This window comes from Zophobas morio, unplaced genomic scaffold (genome assembly GCF_036711695.1).
Source record: "Zophobas morio isolate AGI-343-1 ecotype UQ-CSIRO unplaced genomic scaffold, CSIRO_AGI_Zmor_V1 ptg000054l, whole genome shotgun sequence".
Taxonomy (NCBI): Eukaryota; Metazoa; Arthropoda; class Insecta; order Coleoptera; family Tenebrionidae; genus Zophobas; species Zophobas morio.
The window spans coordinates 1,894,555-1,916,703 of record NW_026972159.1 but is presented as its reverse complement, the minus strand read 5'-3'; the positions used below and the strand labels follow the sequence as shown (position 1 = coordinate 1,916,703).

Below are 22,149 nucleotides of genomic sequence, written 5' to 3'. Positions count from 1 at the left end.
AAAACCACAAACAACCTAGACACTTAGCAAAACCACCAAACGCGTTACCTTCTGGACATTTCCCGTCATCAGTACACTCATCTGCATCTATACAGTAACTGCCACTCTTGTCAAGCTTAAATCGTCTAGGACAAATACACTTGAAGCTCCCCAAGGTGTTGACACAACGACCAGGTTTAGGACACATCCCGATATCCTCTTTACACTCGTTTATATCTTGACAATCATCACCGATTTGATTGTACCCTTTGGGACAAGAACAAGAGTAACTCCCTTGGGTGTTGACACAAGTGTGCTGACACACGTGTTGACCAGTAGCACACTCATCCAAGTCCCTACAGGTCAGACCATCGGCGTTCAACAAATACCCAGGTGGACACGAACAAACAAAACTGCCTTCTGTGTTTCTACAGATGTGTTGACAAGGCGATCTGTGCTCACACTCGTTGATATCCAGACAGAACAACCCAGACGCATCCGCTTTGAACCCTTTGTTACAAATACACCGGTAGGAACCCATGGTGTTAATGCATTGTCCGTTGCGACACAAATCCGGGATGGTTTCGCACTCGTTGACATCTGGAAGGTACAATTAAAAACGAACGAGTGATTGATTTTGTTACCTTGTCCATCCACTGTGAAACCGCTGTCTAGGCAAAGTTCCTGGTACTGGGGTGAGTATTTCGAGGGGCAAAGCTCGCACTGCGGTCCCCACGCTTCCCCCATGGAACAACAACAATCCGCTTTTGTTACTTGTTTGATTTCGCGATTGTGGGTGGTGCAGCGGCCGTGGATCAACTTCCTGAAGCAGACTCCCTGTCTTCGGTCTATGCATCGTCTTCTGTCGTGTGTGGGTTCGTAGCCGTCGTAGCAGTCGCACCTGAAGGAGCCTTGGAGGTTGACGCATTCGCCGTTTTCGCACATGTTGGGGTTGACGGCGCACTCGTTGATGTCTCGGCAGTCGTCGGTTAAGCCAACTTGGGTGTAGCCTTCGGGGCAGATGCACATGAATGAACCAATGAGGTTCTTGCATTGGAATTTGCAGTTGTTGGCGGGGGTTATGCATTCGTCGACGTCTGAAACTGGGTGTTAGGTTTGTGGGCAAAATTGGGTGGGTGGTACCTTGGCAGTGTCTTCCATCAGGGGCTAATGCGTATCCGTAGGGGCAGATGCATCTGAAGGAGCCGGGGACGTTGTGGCATCTAAAGGCGCATTGGTTGCCCATTTCGTGGCACTCGTTTACGTCCTCGCACACCTTGAAACAATTGAAAAATTGAGAAATCGAAAAATTTTGAAAATAGAAAAATTGAAAAATCTATAATTTAAAAAATTGAAAAATTACGAGTTCGTAAATTGAAAATTTTCCAAAATTGAAATGTCGAAACATTTGAAAAGTCAAAAAACCGAGATGTCGAAAATTTGGAAAATAGGAAACTTGAAATATTGAGGAATTAAAAACAATTAAAATTAAATCGAAACCTCAAAAACCGTAAAATCGAAAAACTGAGGAATCGAAAAATCGAAAATTTAAAATAACGAAAAAATGAAAAATCGATCGTTTACAAAAACTCAACACTGAAATGTCGAAAAATTCAGAAAATCGATACCCACTTCGAAAAATTGGAAAAGAGAAAATTTGAAAAGGTCAAAAACCGAAAAATGGAAAAATTAGAACATCAAAAGGTCGAGAAGTCGAAACCCCGAAAAACCGAAATATTAAATTAAAATCAAAAATTAACATTTGAAAAATTGAAAATTTTAAAAATCGAAAAACCGATAAATAAATTGAAATATCGAGAAATTGAATAATCGAAATTCGAAATCTCAATAGACCCAGAAATCGAAAAATTGGACAATTTTAAAAATCAAAAATTGAAAAACTGTAACATCTGAAATTTAAAAAAAGAAAAAACCTAGTCAAAAAATCGTAAAGGCAAAAAATCGAAAAATTGAAGAATCTAAATATTGAAAAATTGGTAAATCGATAAGTCAAGAAGTCGAAAAATCGAAAATTTAATAAAAACGAAACTGAAGAATCGATAAACTGAAAAATCCCAAAAATGATATCCAAAAATTGAGTAATCGAAAAATTTAAAATTGAGAAACCGAAATACTGAGGAATCAAAAACTGAGAAATTGTAATTTCGAAAAATTGGGAAATCGAAAATTAAAAATCTATACATACGAAATAAACAAAAAAAAACATCCAAAAATTCAAAAATACAAAATTTAAAAGTCCAAACTCAAAAAAATCAAGATATCAAAAAGTAAAATAATCGAAAATTTAGAAATGCTAAAAATTGAGAAACTGAAAAATGGAAAAATTAAAGACTCGAAAAATTGTAAAATTGAGGCACTGAAGAACGAAAAACTGAAAAATTGAAGAATCAAAAAACTGAAAAATCCTAAAACTCAAATTTCGAAAAATTGGGCAATGGAAAGTGGAAAAATTAGAAAAAAAAGATTAAAAATTTGAAAAATTTAAAATGTAAAATTCGATCGAAAAATTAAAATGTCGGAAAACTGAAAAATCGAGGAATCGAAAAGTCAAAAAATCGAAAAAACTGAATTTTAAAAAACCGAAAAAGTAAAAAACCAAGAAATCAAAAATCGGATGGAAAAATCGTAAGGTCGAAAAATCAAAAAATTGAAGAATCTAGATTTCGAAAAGTTCCAAAACTGATAAATCGAAAAATCGAAAAAAATGAGGAATTGAAAAATCCTAAAACTGAAATGTCGAAAAATTGAAAAATTGAGGCTTCGAAAATTTGGAAGAGAAAATTTGAAAATCCCAAAAACGGAAGAATGGAAAAATTGAAACATCGATTAACATCAAAAGGTCGAGAAATGGAAGAGTCGAGAAGTCGAAAAACCTAAAAATCAAAATATTAAAATCAAAAAAATTAACATTTGAAAGTTGAAAAATTTAAAATTTTAAAAATCGAAAACCGAGAAACGGAAAACATTGAAATTCCAAAAAGCAAAGAAGTAAATTGAAATATCGAGAAATTGAATAATTGAAATTCGAAATTTGGATAGATTCAGAAATCGAAAAATTGGAAAATTTTAAAAAACAAAAACTGAAAAACCGAATAATCTGAAATTTGAAAAATTGAGTCAAAAAATCGTAAAGGCAAAAAATCGAAAAATTGAAGAATCTATATATTGAAAAATTCCAAAACTGAAACATCGAAAAATTGGTAAATCGATAAGTCAAAAAGTCGAAAATTTAATAAAAAACGAGAAATTGAAGAATCGAGAAACTGAAAAATCCCAAAAATGATATCCAAAAATTAAGTAATCGAAAAATTTCAAATTGAGAAACCGAAATACTGAGGAATCAAAAACTGAGAAATTGTAATTTCGAAAAATTGGGAAATCGAAAATGAAAAATCTAGACATTGAAATAAACAAAAAAACATCCAAAAATTCAAAAATATAAAATTTAAAAGTCCAAACTCAAAAAAATCAAGATATCAAAAAGTAACATAATCGAAAATTCAGAAACACAAAAAATTGAGAAACTAAAAAATGGAAAAATTAAAGACTCGTAAAGTTGTAAAATCCAGAAACTGAAGAACGAAAAACTGAAAAATTGAAGAAACAAAAAACTGAAAAATCCTAAAACTCAAATTTCGAAAAATTGAGCAATGGAAAGTGGAAAAATTAGAAAATAGAAAAAAGAAGATTAAAAATTTGAAAAATTTAAAATATAAAATTCGATCGAAAAATTAAAAGAAAAATCGAGGAATCGAAACGTCAAAAAATCGAAAAAACTGAATTTTAAAAAACCGAAAGAGTAAAAAACCAAGAAATCAAAAATCGGGTGGAAAAATCGTAAGGTAGAAAAATCAAAAAATTGAAGAATCTAAATTTCGAAAAGTTCCAAAACTGATAAATCGAAAAATGGAAAAGTCAAAAAACTGGAAATTTGAAGAAGTGAAGAATCGAAAAATTGAAAACCCCAAAACTGAAACATTGAAAAATTGAAAATCGAAAATCTGCGAAATCAAACAAATGAGGAAACGAAAAATCGAGAAATCCTGAAAAATCCAAAAACGAGGAATCCCAAAATCAAAAATCCAAAATTAAAAAAATGAGGAATTGAAAAATCCTAAAACTGAAATGTCGAAAAATTGAAAAATTGAGGCTTCGAAAATTTGGAAAAGAGAAAATTTGAAAATCCCAAAAATGGAAAAATGGATAAATTGAAACATCGACTAACATCAAAAGGTCGAGAAATAGAAGAGTCGAGAAGTCATTAACATTTGAAAAAACGAAAAATTTTAAATTTTAAAAATCGAAAACCGAGAAACAGAAAAAAATTTAAAAATAAAAATAGGTAAATTGAAATATCGATAAAATCAACAATCGAAAATTCGAAATCTGGATAAACCCAGAAATCAAAAAATTGGAAAACTGAATAAGTAATCGAAAAATCAAACATTTTAAAAATTAAAATTTAAAAAACCAAATCATCTGAAATTTAAAAAATCGAATATGTATACAAATCGAAAAATCGAGTCAAGAAATCGTAATGCCAAAAAGTCGAAAAATTGAAGAATCTAAATAATGAAAAATTGGTAAATCGATAAGTTAAAAAGTCGAAAAATCGAAAATTTAATAAAAACGAAACTGAAGAATCGATAAACTGAAAAATCCCAAAAATGATATCCAAAAATTGAGTAATCGAAAAATTAAAAATTGAGAAACCAAAAAACTGAGAAATTGTAATTTCGAAAAATTGGGAAATCGAAAATTAAAAATCTATACATTACGAAAATAAATACATACGACATAAACAAAAAACATCCAAAAATGCAAAAATACAAAATTTCAAAATCCAAACTCAAATAAATCAAGAAATCAAAAATAAAATAATCGAAAATTTAGAAACGCTAAAAATTGAAAAACTGAAAAATGGAAAAATTAAAGACTCGAAAAATTGTAAAATCGAGAAACTGAAGAATGAAAAACTGAAAAATTGAAGAACCAAAAAACTGAAAAATCCTAAAACACAAATTTCGAAAAATTAAACAATCGAAAGTTGAAAAATAAGAAAATAGAAAAAAATAACATGAAAAATTTGAAAAATTCAAAATGTAAAATTCGATCGAAAAATTAAAATGTCGAAGAACTGAAGAATCCAGGAATCGAAACGTCAAAAAATCGAAAAAGCTGAATTTTAAAAAACCGAAAAAGTAAAAAACTAAGAAATCAAAAATCGGATGGAAAAATCGTAAGGTCGAAAAATAAAAAAATTGAAGAATCTAAATTTAGAAAATTTCCAAAACTGAAATATCGAAAAACTGATAAATCGAAAAATCGAAAAGTCAAAAAACAGGAAATTTGAGGAATTGAGGAATGGAAAAATTAAAAACTCCAAAACAGAAACATGGAAAAATTGAAAATCGAAAAACTGTGAAATCAAACAAATGAGGAAACGAAAAATCGAGAAATCCTGAAAAATCCAAAAACGAGAAATCCCAAAATCAAAAATTCCAAAATTAAAAAATGAGGAATTGAAAAACCCTAAAAGTGAAATGTCGAAAAATTGAAAAATTGATGCTTGGAAAATTTGGAAAAGAGAAAATTTGAAAATCCCAAAAATGGAAAAATGGAAAAATTGAAACATCGACTAACATCAAAAGGTCGAGAATTCGAAGAGACAAGAAGTCGAAAAAATTTAACATTTGAAAAATTGAAAAATTTTAAATTTTAAAAATCGAAAAACTGAGAAACGGAAAAAAATTGAAAATCCAAAAAAGTAAAGATAAGTAAATTGAAACATCGAAAAAATGAACAATCGAAAATTCGAACCAAATCATCTGAAATTTAAAAAATCGAAAATATCTAGAAATCGAAAAATCGAGTCAAAAAATCGAAAAATTGAAGAATCTAAAAGTTGAAAAATTCCAAAACTGAAACTTCGAGAAGTTGATAAATCGATAAATGAAAAAGTCGAAAACTCGAAAATTTAGAAACGTCAAAAATTGAAAAATTGAAAAAAGGATAAATTAGAAACTCAAAATATTGAATAGTCGTGAAATTGAAGTAACTGAAAATTGAGAAATCGAAAAACAAAAGAAATTGAGAAATCGAAAATTAAAATAAAACGAGAAATTGAAGAATTGAGAAACTGAAAAATCCCAAAAATTAAATATTCAGAAAGTGAGTAATCGAAAAATTTAAAATCGAGAAACTGACGGATCAAAAACTAAAAAATCCTAATTTCGAAAAATTCGGAAAAAAATTTTAAAAATCGAAAATTGAAAAATTGACAAATCAAAAAATTGAAGAACTGAAAAACTGCAAAATCGAGAAGTTGGGAAATCGAAACTTCAAAAAGTCGAGAAATGGGAAAATCAAAGAATCTAAAAATCAAGAACTGAAAAAATGGAGAAATCAAAAATATCGAAAATTTAGAAACGCCAAAAATTGGAAAAATTGGAAACAGAAAAATCGAAAAAACTTAAAAAATCGAGGATGCTGAAGAACGAAAAATTAAAAAATCCTAAAAATCAAATATCGGAAAATTGAGTAATGCAAAAATTTTAAATCGAGAAACTGAAAAATTGAAGAATCAAAAAACTGAAAAATCCTAAAACTAAAATTTGGGAAAATTGAGAAATCGAAAGTTGAAAAATTTAAAAAATCGGAAAAAACAAAAAAAACTTGAAAAACAATCGAAACTTTAAAAATCGACGAAAAAGTAAAATGTCGAAAAACTGAAAAATCGAGAAACCAAAACGTCAAAAATTTGAAACACTGCAAAATCCAAAAATTTAAAATTTTAAAAACCGAAAAAGTAAAAAATCAAGAAATAAAAAAAAAATGAAAAAATTTAAATATGGAAAAGTTCCAAAACTGACATCGAAAAATTGATAAATCGATAATTCGAAAAACTGGAAATTCTAAGAAAATTCGAAAAATCAAAAAAATTGAAAAATCCCAAGACTGAAACATTGAGAAATCAAAACATCAAAAATTCGAGAAACGGGAAATCGAAGAATCTAAAAGTGAAAAAGTCATGAAATTAAAAAGTTGAAAAATCGAAAATATAGAATTGGAAAATGGAAAAACTGAAGACCTGAAAATTGAAAATTGTTAAACTAAAATATCGGAAAATTGAAGTCATAAATTAAAAAAAATCGAGAAACAGAAAATTTATAAGAATCGAGAAATTGAAGAATCGAAAAACTGAAAAATGCCATAAATGAAATATCGAAAAATTGAGTAACAGAAAAATTTTAAATCGAGAAATTGAAAAATTGAAAATCAGAGAACTGAAAAGTCCTAAAACTGAAAGTTTAAGAAATTGAGAAATCGAAAGTTGGAAAATCAAGAAATTGAAAAACAACAAAAACATCAGAAAATCGAAAAATCAAAATTTAAAAATTCAAAAACTTGGAAAATCGAAAAAATAAATGTGGAAAAACTAAAGACTCGAGAAATCGAAATGTGAAAAAAACTGAAAATTCAAAGAAAACTGAAAAATCGAAAAACTGATACGTCAGGAAATTGAAAATTAAAAATTTGAGAAATATAAGTCGAAATCTAAACTTTAAGAAACGGCAAAATTGAAAATCTAAAAACCGGAAAATCGAAAAATTGAGAAATCATAAAATTAAAAAATTGAAGAATCGAAACACTGAAAAATTCTAAAAATTGAGTGAACGAAAAATTGGGAAATTGAAAGAAACTAAAAAATCCTAAAATTAAAACAGAGAAAAACTGAGAAATCGAAAGTTGAAAAATCAAAAAACCGAAAAATCGAAAACTAAAAAAATTGTCACACAATTTTAATTAAAACACGCAAATAATAAGTAATTAGCTTCTTTTCGGATATGATCTATCTAATAAGAATCAGACACGCATACAGAAACGAAAGACCTATTTTTTCGTACTGTATGAGTCACGTTAAGAAAACATGAAAGCAGCCCCCCTAAACTGAAAAAATTGTTAACTTACCTGAAGAGGTCCAGGTGCGAAACCTTCACCACAACTACACTCAAAACCCCCAATTACGTTAGTGCAAGTCCCATTTCCACACACATTCGGATTCGTAATGCACTCATTTTCGTCAACACATTTCCGACCAGTGGAATCCAGAATATACCCCATCGGACACTCACACCTAAAGGACCCATCCGTATTAACACACTCCCCTCCTTCGCAAATATTCGGCATCAATTCACACTCGTTGAGGTCGCTTCCAGTATCCATCCGACCCAATCCTTCGGGACAAAGTTTCAAGAACTGAGCTAAAAGGGTTTCAGTTGTTAAACTACAATAATCGGTAAATGACTATCTTACTAGACCCTTCAGCCGGACAACGCTCACACTCCCGCCCCCAAGCTTCCCCTTTGGAACAACAGCACTCTTTTTCTGTTAGTTGCATCCCTCTGGGGATTGAACACTGTCCTCTATTGAACGAATCATAGCACTGCTCCTGTCGTATGTCGATACACTTCATGGTATTGTGGTCAAGAATGAACCCTTCTGGACACGTACAAAACGCGCCACCGTCCGTATTGGTACAAACCCCGTTTTCACAAATTCCGGGATTGACCACACACTCGTCGATGTCTTCACATAAGTTGGTGAGAGGGCTGAGTTCGTACCCGTTGGGGCAGGTACATACGAAGGACCCCATGACGTTGGTACAACGACCGGGGGGTAAACAGGTTCCGGGTACTTCGTGGCACTCATCCACGTCGCGACAGTTGTGTCCATCAGCGGATAAAGTGTACCCAGTGGCACACTCACAAGTGAAAGAACCCAAAGTGTTTTTGCACCTACCATTTCTGCACAAAAATGGCATCATGTGGCATTCGTCGACGTCCACGCAGTCGTTGTTGTTGCTCAGTTTGAACCCGGCGTTGCAGTGGCACTTGTACTGGCCTACCATGTTCAAGCAAGAACCATTGTTGCATATGTTAGGGTGCCTTATACACTCGTCGACGTCGATGCAGGTGTCCCTGGATGGAGTGAGTAGGTACCCGGGGTTACAAATACACTGGAAGCTCCCTTGAAGGTTCTTACAATCCCCGTTTTGACAGATGTTGGGTTTTTCAATACACTCGTTAATGTCGACGCAGTCCATGAAGGTCGAACCGTGTTTGTACCCTTCGGGACACTTACATTCGAAACTACCCGGGAGGTTAATACATTGCGCATTGCCCTCACACGGGTTTCTTAGACACTCGTTATCGTCAATACATTGGTGGGAATTGGCGTCGTAAATGTACCCTCGATTGCATTGACATTCGAAGCTTCCAGGTGTGTTCATGCACTCACCGTGCTTGCACATGGACGGCATCAAGTCGCACTCGTTGATTTCTATAGTTTCATTGGTCATAGGGTTGACGATTTGCCCGGGTCTTCCCCCACACAACGCAAAATGCTCACCTAAAAATCGTTAAAATACACGTGGTACTTCATCACGAAACGAGTTCTTAAATTTGCGCTAAAACTGCAATGTGTACCTACTGGTGCCTGGCAATGGACAAGGTTCACACGGTTGTCCCCATGCTTCTCCCATGGAACAACAACAAACTTTGCGGGTTTGGTTCTGGGTCATGGGGGTGGAACACCTCCATCTGCTATAGTTCAAGAAACACAGATCCTTTCTCATATCCACGCATTCCCCTGTAACGAAATAATCAAGCTTGTGGTGTCCCAATTTAAATTAAAATAGACTTACTTCGTCCAGGTAGAGGCATGTACCCTTCAGGACATTGACAATAGTACTTCCCGGGCTCGTTAATGCATTCACCCACGTTACAAATCCCGGGATTTTCCAAACACTCATCGATATCTAAACACATGAAGCCGGTTTCGTCCAGACGGAAACCTTCATTGCACGAACACATGAAACTACCAAAGGTGTTAGTGCAGTGGCCATTTTTACAAATGTTTTCGTGTTCTTCGCATTCGTTGATGTCTTCTAGAACCACCTGGAAGGGTACTTGTCGATTAAAGACTTAAAGAGAAGGGAAATGGGTTCATACTGTGAGATCGTTGGGTTTGTAGCCCATCCCACCCGGACACAACTCCTGGTACTCGAGACTATCAAGCGACGGACAGTGCTCGCAATGAGGACCCCAGGCCCTACCCACCGAACAACAACAAGCGGCCTTCGTGACGTAATCAGCGGTAGGGGATTCACATCTACCTTGGTCAAGATGAAGGTAGCACCGGGAGGTTCGCCGATCTAAAAATATTGTAACTAGGGTTGCCTTTCGGTCACACGAAATACTAACCAATGCAGGCATTCCCTTCAGCTACCAGTTCATAGTTGGGTGGACAAATACACCTAAACCCTCCCTCCACATTGGTACACTTTCCATAAAGACAACTCTGGGGGCTCTCGCACTCGTCAATATCCGTGCAGTTACCCCCAGACCCATCCAACTTGTACCCATCGTGACAATCACACCTAAACATCCCAAACGTGTTTTCACACTTCCCAAAAACACACAAATTGTTAAACATGCTGCACTCATTGATATCTAAAACCGGTGATTTAACACTACGGAAAGCATACGTGGTCACACCTTACCAACACAGGATTGGTCGTTTCGTTCGTCTGGGTGCATAAACCCCATTTCACATTCACACCTAAACGAACCAGGGTAGTTCAAGCATTGCCCGTTTTCGCAAAGACTTGGGTCGTTCAAACACTCGTCGATGTCGACACAGCTGTAGCCGTCCCCTTTGAACCCAGAGTCGCACTCGCACCTGAAGGAACCGTCAGTGTTGATACACTGGGCGTTTTGGTCGCAACCACCATTGTTAGTGAGACATTCGTTGATGTCCCTGCAACTAATACCATTACCGGTGAAGCCGTCTTGGCACCTACACTGGTACGACCCCTGAAATTCAAATTAGTATGAAATGGTACTGGGTGGGTGGGTGGGTACCGGGTTGTTGATGCAATCCGCGTTGATGTGGCAGTTGAACGAACCCAAGTAGCACTCGTCGTCGTCACTACACGACGGTCCCCCTTCGGGTTTCACTGAATACCCGTCCTCGCACCGACACTGGAAGGACCCAAGAGTGTTAACACACTCCCCGTTGCCGCAAATGTTCGGGTTCTGCTTGCACTCGTCGATGTCTGCAACCACACGAAGTAGTACCCGCTAAACTTGGTACGACGTTACCTAAGCACGAGGTTCCACCCGTTCCAGGAAGCAAACCAGCGGTACAGTGACAAATGTAGCTTCCGATGGTATTCGTACACTTGCCGCCGTTGCAAATCCTCGGGTTTTCTTTACACTCGTCGACGTCCATACAAGTTTTGCCGTCAAGCATGAGGGAGTACCCTGATCTAGAAACAAGTGTCTAAATTGGTGTTTGTTTAAAGGTAAGTCGTACCCGCATGAACATGAGTAGCTTCCAGGTGTGTTGATACAAATGTCGTCGCATGGTTCGTCGTCACACTCGTCGATGTCCTCGCAGTGCGACTTTAACCCAGTTTGGCGGTACCCTTCGTTGCAGACACACTGGTACGTTCCCATCATGTTTTCGCAGACGCCATTCGAGCAGATGCCGCTGGTCCTGGAACACTCGTCTATGTCTTTGCAGGATTTCTTGTCGGGGGCTAGCTCGTGACCCGGGGGACATTCGCATTTGTATGACCCGTCGGTGTTGAGGCAATGGCCACCTCTACAAAGACCCGGGATTTCGTCGCACTCGTCGATGTCTAGAAAATAGGGAATGGGAGGGTGTTCGTGGTAGTGATTGAAGTCGTACCCATGCAAATCTGCATCGGTGCCATGGTTCTGAAGCCTTCATTACACTCACAGATGAAGTCGCCTGGGATGTTTTTGCATACCCCGTTTCCGCAGACGTTGCTGGTGGTGATGCTACACTCATCGATATCTGGAAGACATCCATTACCACTTGGTCAAACCCGAACTTCAACTAATTACCCACACACTTGATTCGGTTATCGTCGTAGTCGTACCCTTTGTTACACCGGCAGCTGTACCCTCCTATCGTGTTCTTACACCTTCCGTTTTGACACATCCCGGGGAATTCCGTGCACTCGTTGATGTCCTTCCACTCGATGAACCCTTGTCCCTTGGGACACAGTTCCAGGAAAGCTGGAGTACCGGGTCTGGGACAAGGTTCGCATTTCTCGCCCCAGCCTCTTCCGATAGACGTACAACAACACAAGTTTTTGTGGAAGAGACCATCAATGGGGTTGGTGCACTTCCCGTGCTTGTAGCGAACGTAACATTGCTCTTGTCTTATATCCACACAGAACGAACCTGCAAGAACTACTATACCAACACTTAAGAAGTATGTGGGAACGTACGAGTCTCGTCTAGGGTGAGTCCTGGGGGACAAGTACACGTGAAGCTTCCATCCGTGTTGACGCAGGTACCACCTCGACAAATATCCGGGTGAAGGTCACACTCGTTAATATCAGCGCAGGTTTTGCCGTCTACTTTCGCGTAGCCTTTGGGACAGTCGCATTCTTGGCGGCTGCAGCGCACACAGGGTGAGCCCCAAGCCACCCCAATGGAACAACAACACTCAGATCGTCGACTGAGTTGAGGGAGGTTGTTTTCGCACCTACCGTGGTTGAGTTTCGTCCAACACGACCCTTTGCGGTTGTCTATGAATAAGTACCAAAATGCAGATAATCGTCACCCTAAAGCTAGACTAGTACCTATACAAACCCTCCCCGTGTTATCCAGTATGGACCCTGAGTCACACTCGCACTTGTACGACCCAAACGTATTCACACACTCTCCATTGAAGCACGCCTCGGGTCCCAATTCTTTACACTCGTCGACGTCTTCGCACACGAAAGTGTGAGGGCTCAGTTGGGTTCCCGTGGGACAAGTGCATTGAAAACTCCCAGGGGTGTTCCGACACTGCCCGCCACTGCACACCTGCATAACCGATCTAAGAATTCATAATGTACACTTCAAAGATATAGAGTTAGTTAGTACCGTCATTCCGTCACACTTACTCCAATTTCGCACTACTTACCAATTGCTCCACTTCACACTCGTTAATATCGGTACAAATCTTCCCCGTTTCGTCTACTTCGAACCCAGGGTTGCAAATGCACCTGTAAGTACCGATCATGTTTTCGCAGGCACCGTTTTGACAGATGTTGGGGTTTTGGGCGCACTCGTTGATGTCGTTACCGTCGAAGGTGGACCCAGGACCGTGCGGACAAAGAGCGTCAAAGTCGGAAGTGCCAGGCATTGGACAGGGTTGGCAATTAGTACCCCAACCCATCGGTTTGCCGGAAATGATGGTACAGCAGCAGCAACTCGATCGGGTTACTGCGGTCGTCGACGGGTTGAAGCAAAGACCGTCGCGGTACTCTTGGTAACACAAGTCGCGTCGGGTGTCCAGACATGAGCGACCATCGGGACCGAGACTGAAGCCTGGGTGGCACTCACACCGGAAGCTCCCGGGCGTGTTGTAGCAAGTACCGAATTGACAAGGGCCGGTTATGCATTCGTCAATATCGATGCAGTGTTTACCGTCTGGTCCCAAACGGTACCCAGAGTCGCAGACGCAACGGAACGACCCTTCCATATTGATGCATCTTCCATGGTCACACATTCCTTCAAGTACCATGACGATTTACTACAAAACGATTATAATAATAGAGTGCGTACCTGTGTTTATACACTCGTCTAAGTCGCTGCAGAAAGTCCGGTCACTGGACTCGATGAAGCCTGGAAGGCAGGTACAAGTGTAAGAGCCCGGGATGTTGTTGCATCTTCCGTTTAAACATATTCGGGGGTTTTCGTAGCATTCGTCGATATCTAGTGAATAGTGGATGAGTGAAGGGTCGTGAAAGAGTACGACTGGTACCTATGCAAGCAAATCCAGTGGGGGATAGTTTGAAACCGCTTTTACACTGACACTTGAAACTACCATCCATGTTGATGCAAATACCGTTGGTACACATCCCGATTTCCCTACACTCGTCGTGGTCTGTGCAGACGGTACCATCAGGCGAAACGTCAAACCCTGGCGGGCAAACGCACGTGAAGCTCCCGGGGGTGTTGGTGCACCGGCCGTTTTGACACTTGCCCTCGCTGCATTCGTCAATATCTAGAAGGTAGAGGCCAAAATTAGGGGAAAATTCTCAAGGTATAGTATCACTAGCCTTCACACACTTGTCTATGCCCTTTTCGATATCCCATCTTGCAAATACACTCATATCCTTCGTACGTGTCAATACATTGCCCTTCGCCGCATATATCCGGTCGCAGAATACACTCATTGATAGGGATCAACGGGGGACTTTTGGTATGGTTGTCCGGCCGACCCTCTCCGTCTGGTTTCCTAATGGGTGACAATGGATCTGGACCCTTTCCCGGATGCGTAGGTCCCGCGCACAACCTCCTGTGTTCATCTTCGCCATATTTAGGACACCTGGAACAATCGTCGCCCCATCCTTCACCCATGTTAACCCCACAGCAGCAATCCTTTTTGGAAAGACGCATCGGCAAGTTGTTTCGGCAGTACCCTTGAGGCGACCGATGAGTATAACACAACCCTTGTCGCCCATCGATGCAGAACTTCTTATCCTGACTTTGAATAAACCCGGGGTTGCACAAACAAAAGTAGGACCCGTCTGTGTTGACGCATCTTCCGTCCAAACAGATGGTTTCGTCTTCGCACTCATTCCGGTCGTCGCACTTGTTGGTTTTGGGGTTTCTGGCTTGTCCTTCAGGACACTCGCACGTGAAGGACCCAATTGAGTTGACGCACTGGCCACCGATACACAAATGAGGAATAGCTTCGCACTCGTTGATATCTAGAACAACCAGTAGAAGAAAATCTAACTCTGGATTTCGCGACTCACCAACACATTCTCCCGTTTTCTGGTTCTTGAGGAAGCCGATTTCGCACTCTAGCCGCGAGGGGCAGTGTTCGCACGGGTGTCCCCAGGCTTTCCCTACCGTCGCGCAACACAGCGTCTTCGTGCAAACCACGCCTTCCAGCTGGTTGACGCACAAAGCGTTATGTGCCCCAGTGTAACACGGACCAGTCCTGTAATCTGAAATTATGTATATTTATCAAACTTATGTTTTGTGGTTTGTTTTTTCTTTCAACCACAAATACTATCATCTATGTTTGCACGCACCCGTCTCGCAGTGGTTGCCCGTGAACCCGTACATGCAAGCGCAGCGGTCGGGCCCGATGCATCTACCTCCATTCTTGCAAGCTTCCAGACAGATGGCTGAAAAAACAAAGTTAGGTGGAGGTTGGGTTACCATAGAGGAAATAGTTACGTTCGGTGCAAAATTCGCCGCTGTAGCCTGGTGCGCAGACGCATTTGCCGTCCGTGCAGGTGCCTCCGTTCATGCAAATGGCTCGACAAGATTTACCATCTCCTGTGGAAAAAAGGGTGAGTTTGGTTTTTGGTTGGGGGTTGGGGGTGTGAGGGGATTGTACCTGCGTGTTGGTAAGAGCGGGAGCAACTGGTGGATTGGCGGCCGTTTTCGCAGAGGCAGAGGTTGGGCTGAACGCATCTTCCTGGCCCACAAGATCTAGAACAAATTGCTGAAAAATAGTTTTTAAAATATTGGGTTTTTAGAGGCGTGGAAAGGTTACTTACGGACTATGCACAAGCCGAGGAGGTTATGTCGGGTCCAGCCGGGGCAGCAGAAAGTGCGGTATCTGCTTTTGCATACGTTGGGGCTGTAAAAAAAGAGGGTTGAACATGAATGAAGACAAAATGTGAAAAATAAAATAAAAATTGGATTCAAGAATCAGTTGTTATTCGTTTTTAAAAGTAGTTTTGGGGTCTGATTGTCTTGTATTTTTAGAAGTAACATCATGCAGATAGTTATTATGAGAAAATCACTGAAACCTACGATGATTGGTTTTAGAGAAGTAGCTTGGGTTCCGACTGTCATTTATTTTTAGAAGTAACATAATACAACTGCCCCCTCGCTGAAAAAATTGTGAATCGTGTTTAGCTTTGGAAAAAGACTATCTTTCATTTTCATTAAACGGATACTACAAGATGCTGAACACGTTTTGAAATTCGACTGTCTTATATTTTTAGAAGTAACATTATGTAGATAGTTATTTCGATAAGAAAATTACTGAAAACTATTGTGATTCGTTTTTAGAGTAGCAGCTTTGGAAAAAGACTGTCTTTCATTTTCAGTAAACGTATCCTACAAGATATCTAACACGTTTTGAGATTCGACTGTCTTATATTTTTAGAAGTACCATAATACAAATGACCCCTCGCTGAAAAAATTGCTGAAACTTATTGTGATTCATTTTTAGAAGTAGCATAATGCAGATTAGGAAAGTGACTGTCTTTGATTTTCAGTGAACGCATATTACAAAATGGGAAAGACTTTTTTTGGATTCGACTGTCATATATTTTTAGAAGTAACCTAATACGGCTAGCCATTTCGCCAAAAAAACATTGAAATCTACTATGATTGATTTTTAGAAGTAGCTTTGATCCATTTTAGGAAACAGACTATCTACCATTTTCAGAAAACGCATACTACAGGATGATAAAGGCGTTTTGGGTTTCGACTGTCTTACATTTCTAGAAGAAACACAATACAGTTGGCTATTTCGATAAGAAAATTCCTGAAATCCATTGTGACTCGTTTTTAGAAGTAGCAAATACAGTTTAGGAAAGGAACTGTGTTTGATTTTCAGTGAACAGGCACTAAAAGATCCAAACTACATTTTGGGATCCGACTGTCTTATATTTTTAGAAGTAACGTAATATAGTTACTAGTTTCGCCGAAAAAATACTGGAATCTACTATGATTGGTTTTTAGAACTAGCCAGTTCTATTTTAGGAAATAGACTGTCTATGATTTTCAAGGAACACATACTATAGGATGGTAAAAGCGTCTGGGACCCGTCTGTCTCATATATTTAGAAGTAATATAATACATCTGGCCTTTTTGCTGAAAAAAATTATTGAAATCTATTGTGATTCTTTTTTAGAAATAGTATAATTTAGGAAAAAGACTGTCTTTAATTTTCAGTGAACGCACACTACAAAATTGGGAACACTTTTTGGGTCCGACTGTTTTATATTTTTAGAAGTAACGTAATACAGCTACCAGTTTCGATGAAAAAAATCACTGAAATCTACGATGACTGAATTTTAGAAGTAGCATGATCTATTTTAGGAAACAGACTGTCTACGATTTTCAGAGAACGCATACTATAGATGCTAAAAGCGCTTTGGAGTCCGACTGTCTTATATTTCTAGAAGAAACACAATGCAGTTGGCTATTTCGATAAGAAAATTCCTGAAATCCACTGTGACTCGTTTTCAGAAGTAGCAAATACAGTTTAGGAAAGAAACTGTCTTTGATTTTCAGTGAACAGACACTAAAAGATCCAAGTTTCATTTTGGTATACGACTGTCTTATATTTTTAGAAGTAATGTAATATAGTTACTAGTTTCGCCGAAAAAAATACTGGAATCTACTATGATTGGTTTTTAGAAGTAGCCAGTTCTATTTTAGGAAATAGACTGTCGATGATTTTCAAGGAACACATACTATAGGGTGGTAAAAGCGTCTGGGATCCGTCTATTTCATATCTTTAGAAGTAATATAATACATCTGGACTTTTTGCTGACAAAAATTACTGAAATCAATTGTGATTCGTTTTTAGAAATAGTATAATATAGGAAAAAAACTGTCTTTGATTTTCAGTGAACGCACACTAGAAGATCCAAAACACTTTTTTAGAGTCCGACTGTCTTATATTTTTAGAAGTAACGTAATATAGTTACTAGTTTCGCCAAAAAAAATTACTGGAATCTACTATGACTGCTTTTTAGAAGTAGTCTGTTCTATTTTAGGAAATAGACTGTCTATGATTTTCAAGGAACACATACTATAGGATGGTAAAAGCATCTGGGATCCGTCTGTCTCATATTTTTAGAAGCAATATAATACATCTGGCCTTTTTGCTGTAAAAAATTACTGAAATCAATTGTGATTCGTTTTTAGAAATAGTATAATTTAGGAAGAAGCCTGTCTTTAATTTTCACTGAACGCACACTACAAGATTGGTAACGCATTTTGGGCCCGACTGTTTTATATTTTTAGAAGTAACGTAATACAGCTACCAGTTTCGATCAAAAAAATCACTAAAATTTACGATGACTGAATTTTAGAAGTAGCATGATCTATTTTAGGAAACACACTGTCTACGATTCTCAGAGAACGCATACTATAAGATGTTAAAAGCGCTTTGGAGTCCGACTGTCTTATATTTCTAGAAGAAACACAATACAGTTGACTATTTCGATAAGAAAATTCCTGAAATCCACTGTCACTCGTTTTTAGAAGTCGCAAATACAGTTTAGGAAAGAAACTGTCTTTGATTTTCAGTGAACAGACACTAAAAGATCCAAACTACATTTTGGGATCCGACTGTCTTATGTTTCTAGAAGTAACGTAATATAGTTACTAGTTTCGCCGAAAAAAATACTGGAATCTACTATGATTGGTTTTTAGAAGTAGCCAGTTCTATTGTAGGAAATAGACTGTTTATGATTTTCAAGAAACACATTCTATAGGATGGTAAAAGCATCTGGGATCCGTCTGTCTCATATTTTTAGAAGCAATATAATACATCTGGCCTTTTTGCTGTAAAAATTACTGAAATCAATTGTGATTCGTTTTTAGAAATAGTATAATTTAGGAAGAAGCCTGTCTTTAATTTTCAGTGAACGCACACTACAAGATTGGCAACACTTTTTGGGTCCGACTGTTTTATATTTTTAGAAGTAACGTAATACAGCTACCAGTTTCGATGTAAAAAATCACTGAAATCTACGATGACTGAATTTTAGAAGAAGCATGATCTATTTTAGGAAACAGACTGTCTACGATTCTCAGAGAACACATACTGTAGGATGCTATAAGCGCTTTGGAGTCCGACTGTCTTATATTTCTAGAAGAAACACAATACAGTTGGCTATTTCGATAAGAAAATTCCTGAAATCCACTGTGACTCGTTTTCAGAAGTAGCAAATACAGTTTAGGGAAGAAACTGTCTTTGATTTTCAGTGAACAGACACTAAAAGATCCAAACTACATTTTGGGATCCGACTGTCTTATATTTTTAGAAGTAACGTAATATAGTTACTAGTTTCGCCGAAAAAATACTGGAATCTACTATGATTGGTTTTTAGAAGTAGCCAGTTCTATTTTAGGAAATAGACTGTCTATGATTTTCAAGGAACACATACTATAGGATGGTAAAAGCGTCTGGGATCCGTCTGTCTCATATATTTAGAAGTAATATAATACATCTGGCCGTTTTGCTGAAAAAAATTACTGAAATCAATCGTGATTCGTTTTTAGAAATAGTATAATTTAGGAAGAAGCCTGTCTTTAATTTTGAGTGAACGCACACTACAAGATTGGGAACACTTTTTGGGTCCGACTGTTTTATATTTTTAGAAGTAACGTAGTACAGCTACCAGTTTCGATGAAAAAAATCACTGAATTCTACGATGACTGAATTTTAGAAGTAGCATGATCTATATTAGGAAACAGACTGTCTACGATTCTCAGAGAACGCATACTATAGGATGCTAAAAGCGCTTTGGAGTCCGACTGTCGTATATTTCTAGAAGAAACACAATACAGTTGGCTATTTCGATAAGAAAATTCCTGAAATCCACTGTGACTCGTTTTTAGAGGTAGCAAATACAGTTTAGGAAAGAGACTGTCTTTGATTTTCAGTAAACGCACACTACAAGATCCAAAACACTTTTTAGGGTCCGACTGTCTTATATTTTTAGAAGTAACGTAATATAGTTACTAGTTTCGCCGAAAAAAATTACTGGAATCTACTATGATTGGTTTTTAGAAGTAGTCAGTTCTATTTTAGGAAATAGACTGTCTATGATTTTCAAGGAACACATACTATAGGATGGTAAAAGCGTCTGGGATCCGTCTGTCTCATATTTTTAGAAGTAATATAATACATCTGGCCTTTTTGCTGAAAAAAAATACTGAAATCTATTGTGATTCGTTTTTAGAAATAGTAAAATTTAGGAAAAAGACTGTCTTTAATTTTTAGTGAACGCACACTACAAGATTGGGAACACTTTTTGGGTGCGACTGTTTTATATTTTTAGAAGTAACGTAATGCAGCTACCAGTTTCGATCAAAAAAATCACTGAAATCTACGATGACTGAATTTTAGAAGTAGCATGATCTATTTTAGGAAACAGACTGTCTACGATTCTCAGAGAACGCGTACTATAGGATGCTAAAAGCGCTTTGGAGTCCGACTCTCTTATATTTCTAGAAGAAACACAATACAATTGGCTATTTTGATAAGAAAATTCCTGAAATCCACTGTGACTCGTTTTTAGAAGTAGCAAATACAATTTAGGAAAGAGACTGTCTTTGATTTTCAGTGAACAGACACTAAAAGATCCAAACTACATTTTGGGATCCGACTGTCTTATATTTTTAGAAGCAACGTAATGTAGTTACTAGTTTCGCCGAAAAAAATATTGGAATCTACTATGATTGGTTTTTAGAAGTAGCCAGTTCTATTTTAGGAAATAGCCTGTCTATGATTCTCAAGGAACACATACTATAGGATGGTAAAAGCGTCTGGGATCCGTCTGTCTCATATTTTTAGAAGTAATATAATACATCTGGCCTTTTTGCTGAAAAAAAATACTGAAATCTATTGTGATTCGTTTTTAGAAATAGTATAATTTAGGAAAAAGACTGTCTTTAATTTTCAGTGAACGCACACTACAAGATTGGGAACACTTTTTGGGTGCGACTGTTTTATATTTTTAGAAGTAACGTTATACAGCTACGAGTTTCGATGGAAAAAATCACTGAATTCTACGATGACTGAATTTTAGAAGTAGCATGATCTATTTTAGGAAGCAGACTGTCTACGATTCTCAGAGAACGCATACTATAGGATGCTAAAAGCGCTTTGGAGTCCGACTGTCTTATATTTCTAGAAGAAACACAATACAGTTCGCTATTTCGATAAGAAAATTCCTGAAATCCACTGTGACTCGTTTTTAGAGGTAGCAAATACAGTTTAGGAAAGAGACTGTTTTTGATTTTCAGTGAACAGACACTAAAAGATCCAAACTACATTTTGGGATCCGACTGTCTTATATTTTTAGAAGTAACGTAATATAGTTACTAGTTTCGCCGAAAAAAATACTGGAATCTACTATGATAGGTTTTTAGAAGTAGCCAGTTCTATTTTAGGAAATAGACTGTCTATGATTTTCAAGGAACACATACTATAGGATGGTAAAAGCGTCTGGGATCCGTCTGTCTCATATTTTTAGAAGTAATATAATGCATCTGGCCTTTTGCTGAAAAAAATTATTGAACTCAATTGTGATTCGTTTTTAGAAAAAGTATAATTCAGCAAAAAGACTGTCTTTAATTTTCAGTGAACGCACACTACAAGATTGGGAACACTTTTTGGGTCCGACTGTTTTATATTTTTAGAAGTAACGTAGTACAGGTACCAGTTTCGATGAAAAAAATCACTGAAATCTACGATGACTGAATTTTAAAAGTAGCATGATTTTTAGAAGTAGCAAGATCCATTTTAGGAAACAGACTATCTATTATTTTCAGGTAAATCACACTATAGTGTGCTGAACACGTTTTGGAGTCCGACTGTGTTATATTTTTAGAAGTAATGTAATACGGCTGGGTCTGTCGCTGAAGAAATTGCTGAAATCTACTTCAATTCGTTTTTAGAAGTAGCATAAGACAATTTAGAAAAGAGACTGTCTTTCATTTTTAGGGAACGTATACTAAAAACTGCTGGACACTTTTGGGTCCGACTGTCTTGTATTATATAAGTAACAGAATACAGTTACCAGTTTCGGTGAAAAAAATCACTGAAATCTACTTTGATTGGTTTTTAGGAGTATCCTAGTCGATTTAAAAAACAATTTGCCTTTTACTTTTAGATGTCGCATTTTTGTAATCTACTACATCACTTTATATCAACAATTGATAGCAATCGTGGAGAGCAACTATACTTTATTTTTAAAAATAATATAATACAGTCTTGGCTTACTGAGAAAATTCTAGTGCAAAAATTGTGTTCCGACTGTATTTTGTTTCTACATTACACCTC

At 37.2% G+C, this 22,149-nt stretch overlaps 1 protein-coding gene across 2 annotated transcripts in view; it reads right to left on the bottom strand.

Moving 5' to 3' along the window:
* LOC135142769 (fibrillin-2-like) overlaps window positions 1–22,149 on the bottom strand; it is a 58,455-nt gene that overhangs the window by 1,550 nt on the left and 34,756 nt on the right. The window contains exons 3-28 of one of the 2 annotated variants that reach the window (XM_064074512.1): window positions 15,608–15,690; window positions 15,445–15,552; window positions 15,282–15,383; window positions 15,134–15,229; window positions 14,852–15,046; window positions 14,150–14,803; window positions 13,852–14,094; window positions 13,653–13,802; window positions 13,009–13,598; window positions 12,683–12,908; window positions 12,326–12,628; window positions 11,937–12,278; window positions 11,758–11,886; window positions 11,380–11,707; window positions 11,166–11,332; window positions 10,926–11,119; window positions 10,565–10,877; window positions 10,266–10,514; window positions 10,014–10,216; window positions 9,707–9,959; window positions 9,493–9,651; window positions 8,317–9,411; window positions 7,972–8,264; window positions 1,123–1,255; window positions 624–1,076; window positions 49–579 (exon numbers count right to left, since the gene is read on the bottom strand). In XM_064074512.1, coding sequence (XP_063930582.1) covers window positions 49–579; window positions 624–1,076; window positions 1,123–1,255; window positions 7,972–8,264; window positions 8,317–9,411; window positions 9,493–9,651; window positions 9,707–9,959; window positions 10,014–10,216; window positions 10,266–10,514; window positions 10,565–10,877; window positions 10,926–11,119; window positions 11,166–11,332; window positions 11,380–11,707; window positions 11,758–11,886; window positions 11,937–12,278; window positions 12,326–12,628; window positions 12,683–12,908; window positions 13,009–13,598; window positions 13,653–13,802; window positions 13,852–14,094; window positions 14,150–14,803; window positions 14,852–15,046; window positions 15,134–15,229; window positions 15,282–15,383; window positions 15,445–15,552; window positions 15,608–15,690 — 7,592 coding nt within the window. Of the gene's footprint in view, window positions 1–48; window positions 580–623; window positions 1,077–1,122; window positions 1,256–7,971; window positions 8,265–8,316; window positions 9,412–9,492; window positions 9,652–9,706; window positions 9,960–10,013; window positions 10,217–10,265; window positions 10,515–10,564; window positions 10,878–10,925; window positions 11,120–11,165; window positions 11,333–11,379; window positions 11,708–11,757; window positions 11,887–11,936; window positions 12,279–12,325; window positions 12,629–12,682; window positions 12,909–13,008; window positions 13,599–13,652; window positions 13,803–13,851; window positions 14,095–14,149; window positions 14,804–14,851; window positions 15,047–15,133; window positions 15,230–15,281; window positions 15,384–15,444; window positions 15,553–15,607; window positions 15,691–22,149 lie in introns of those variants that run through there. The other variant, XM_064074513.1, reaches the window with a different exon arrangement.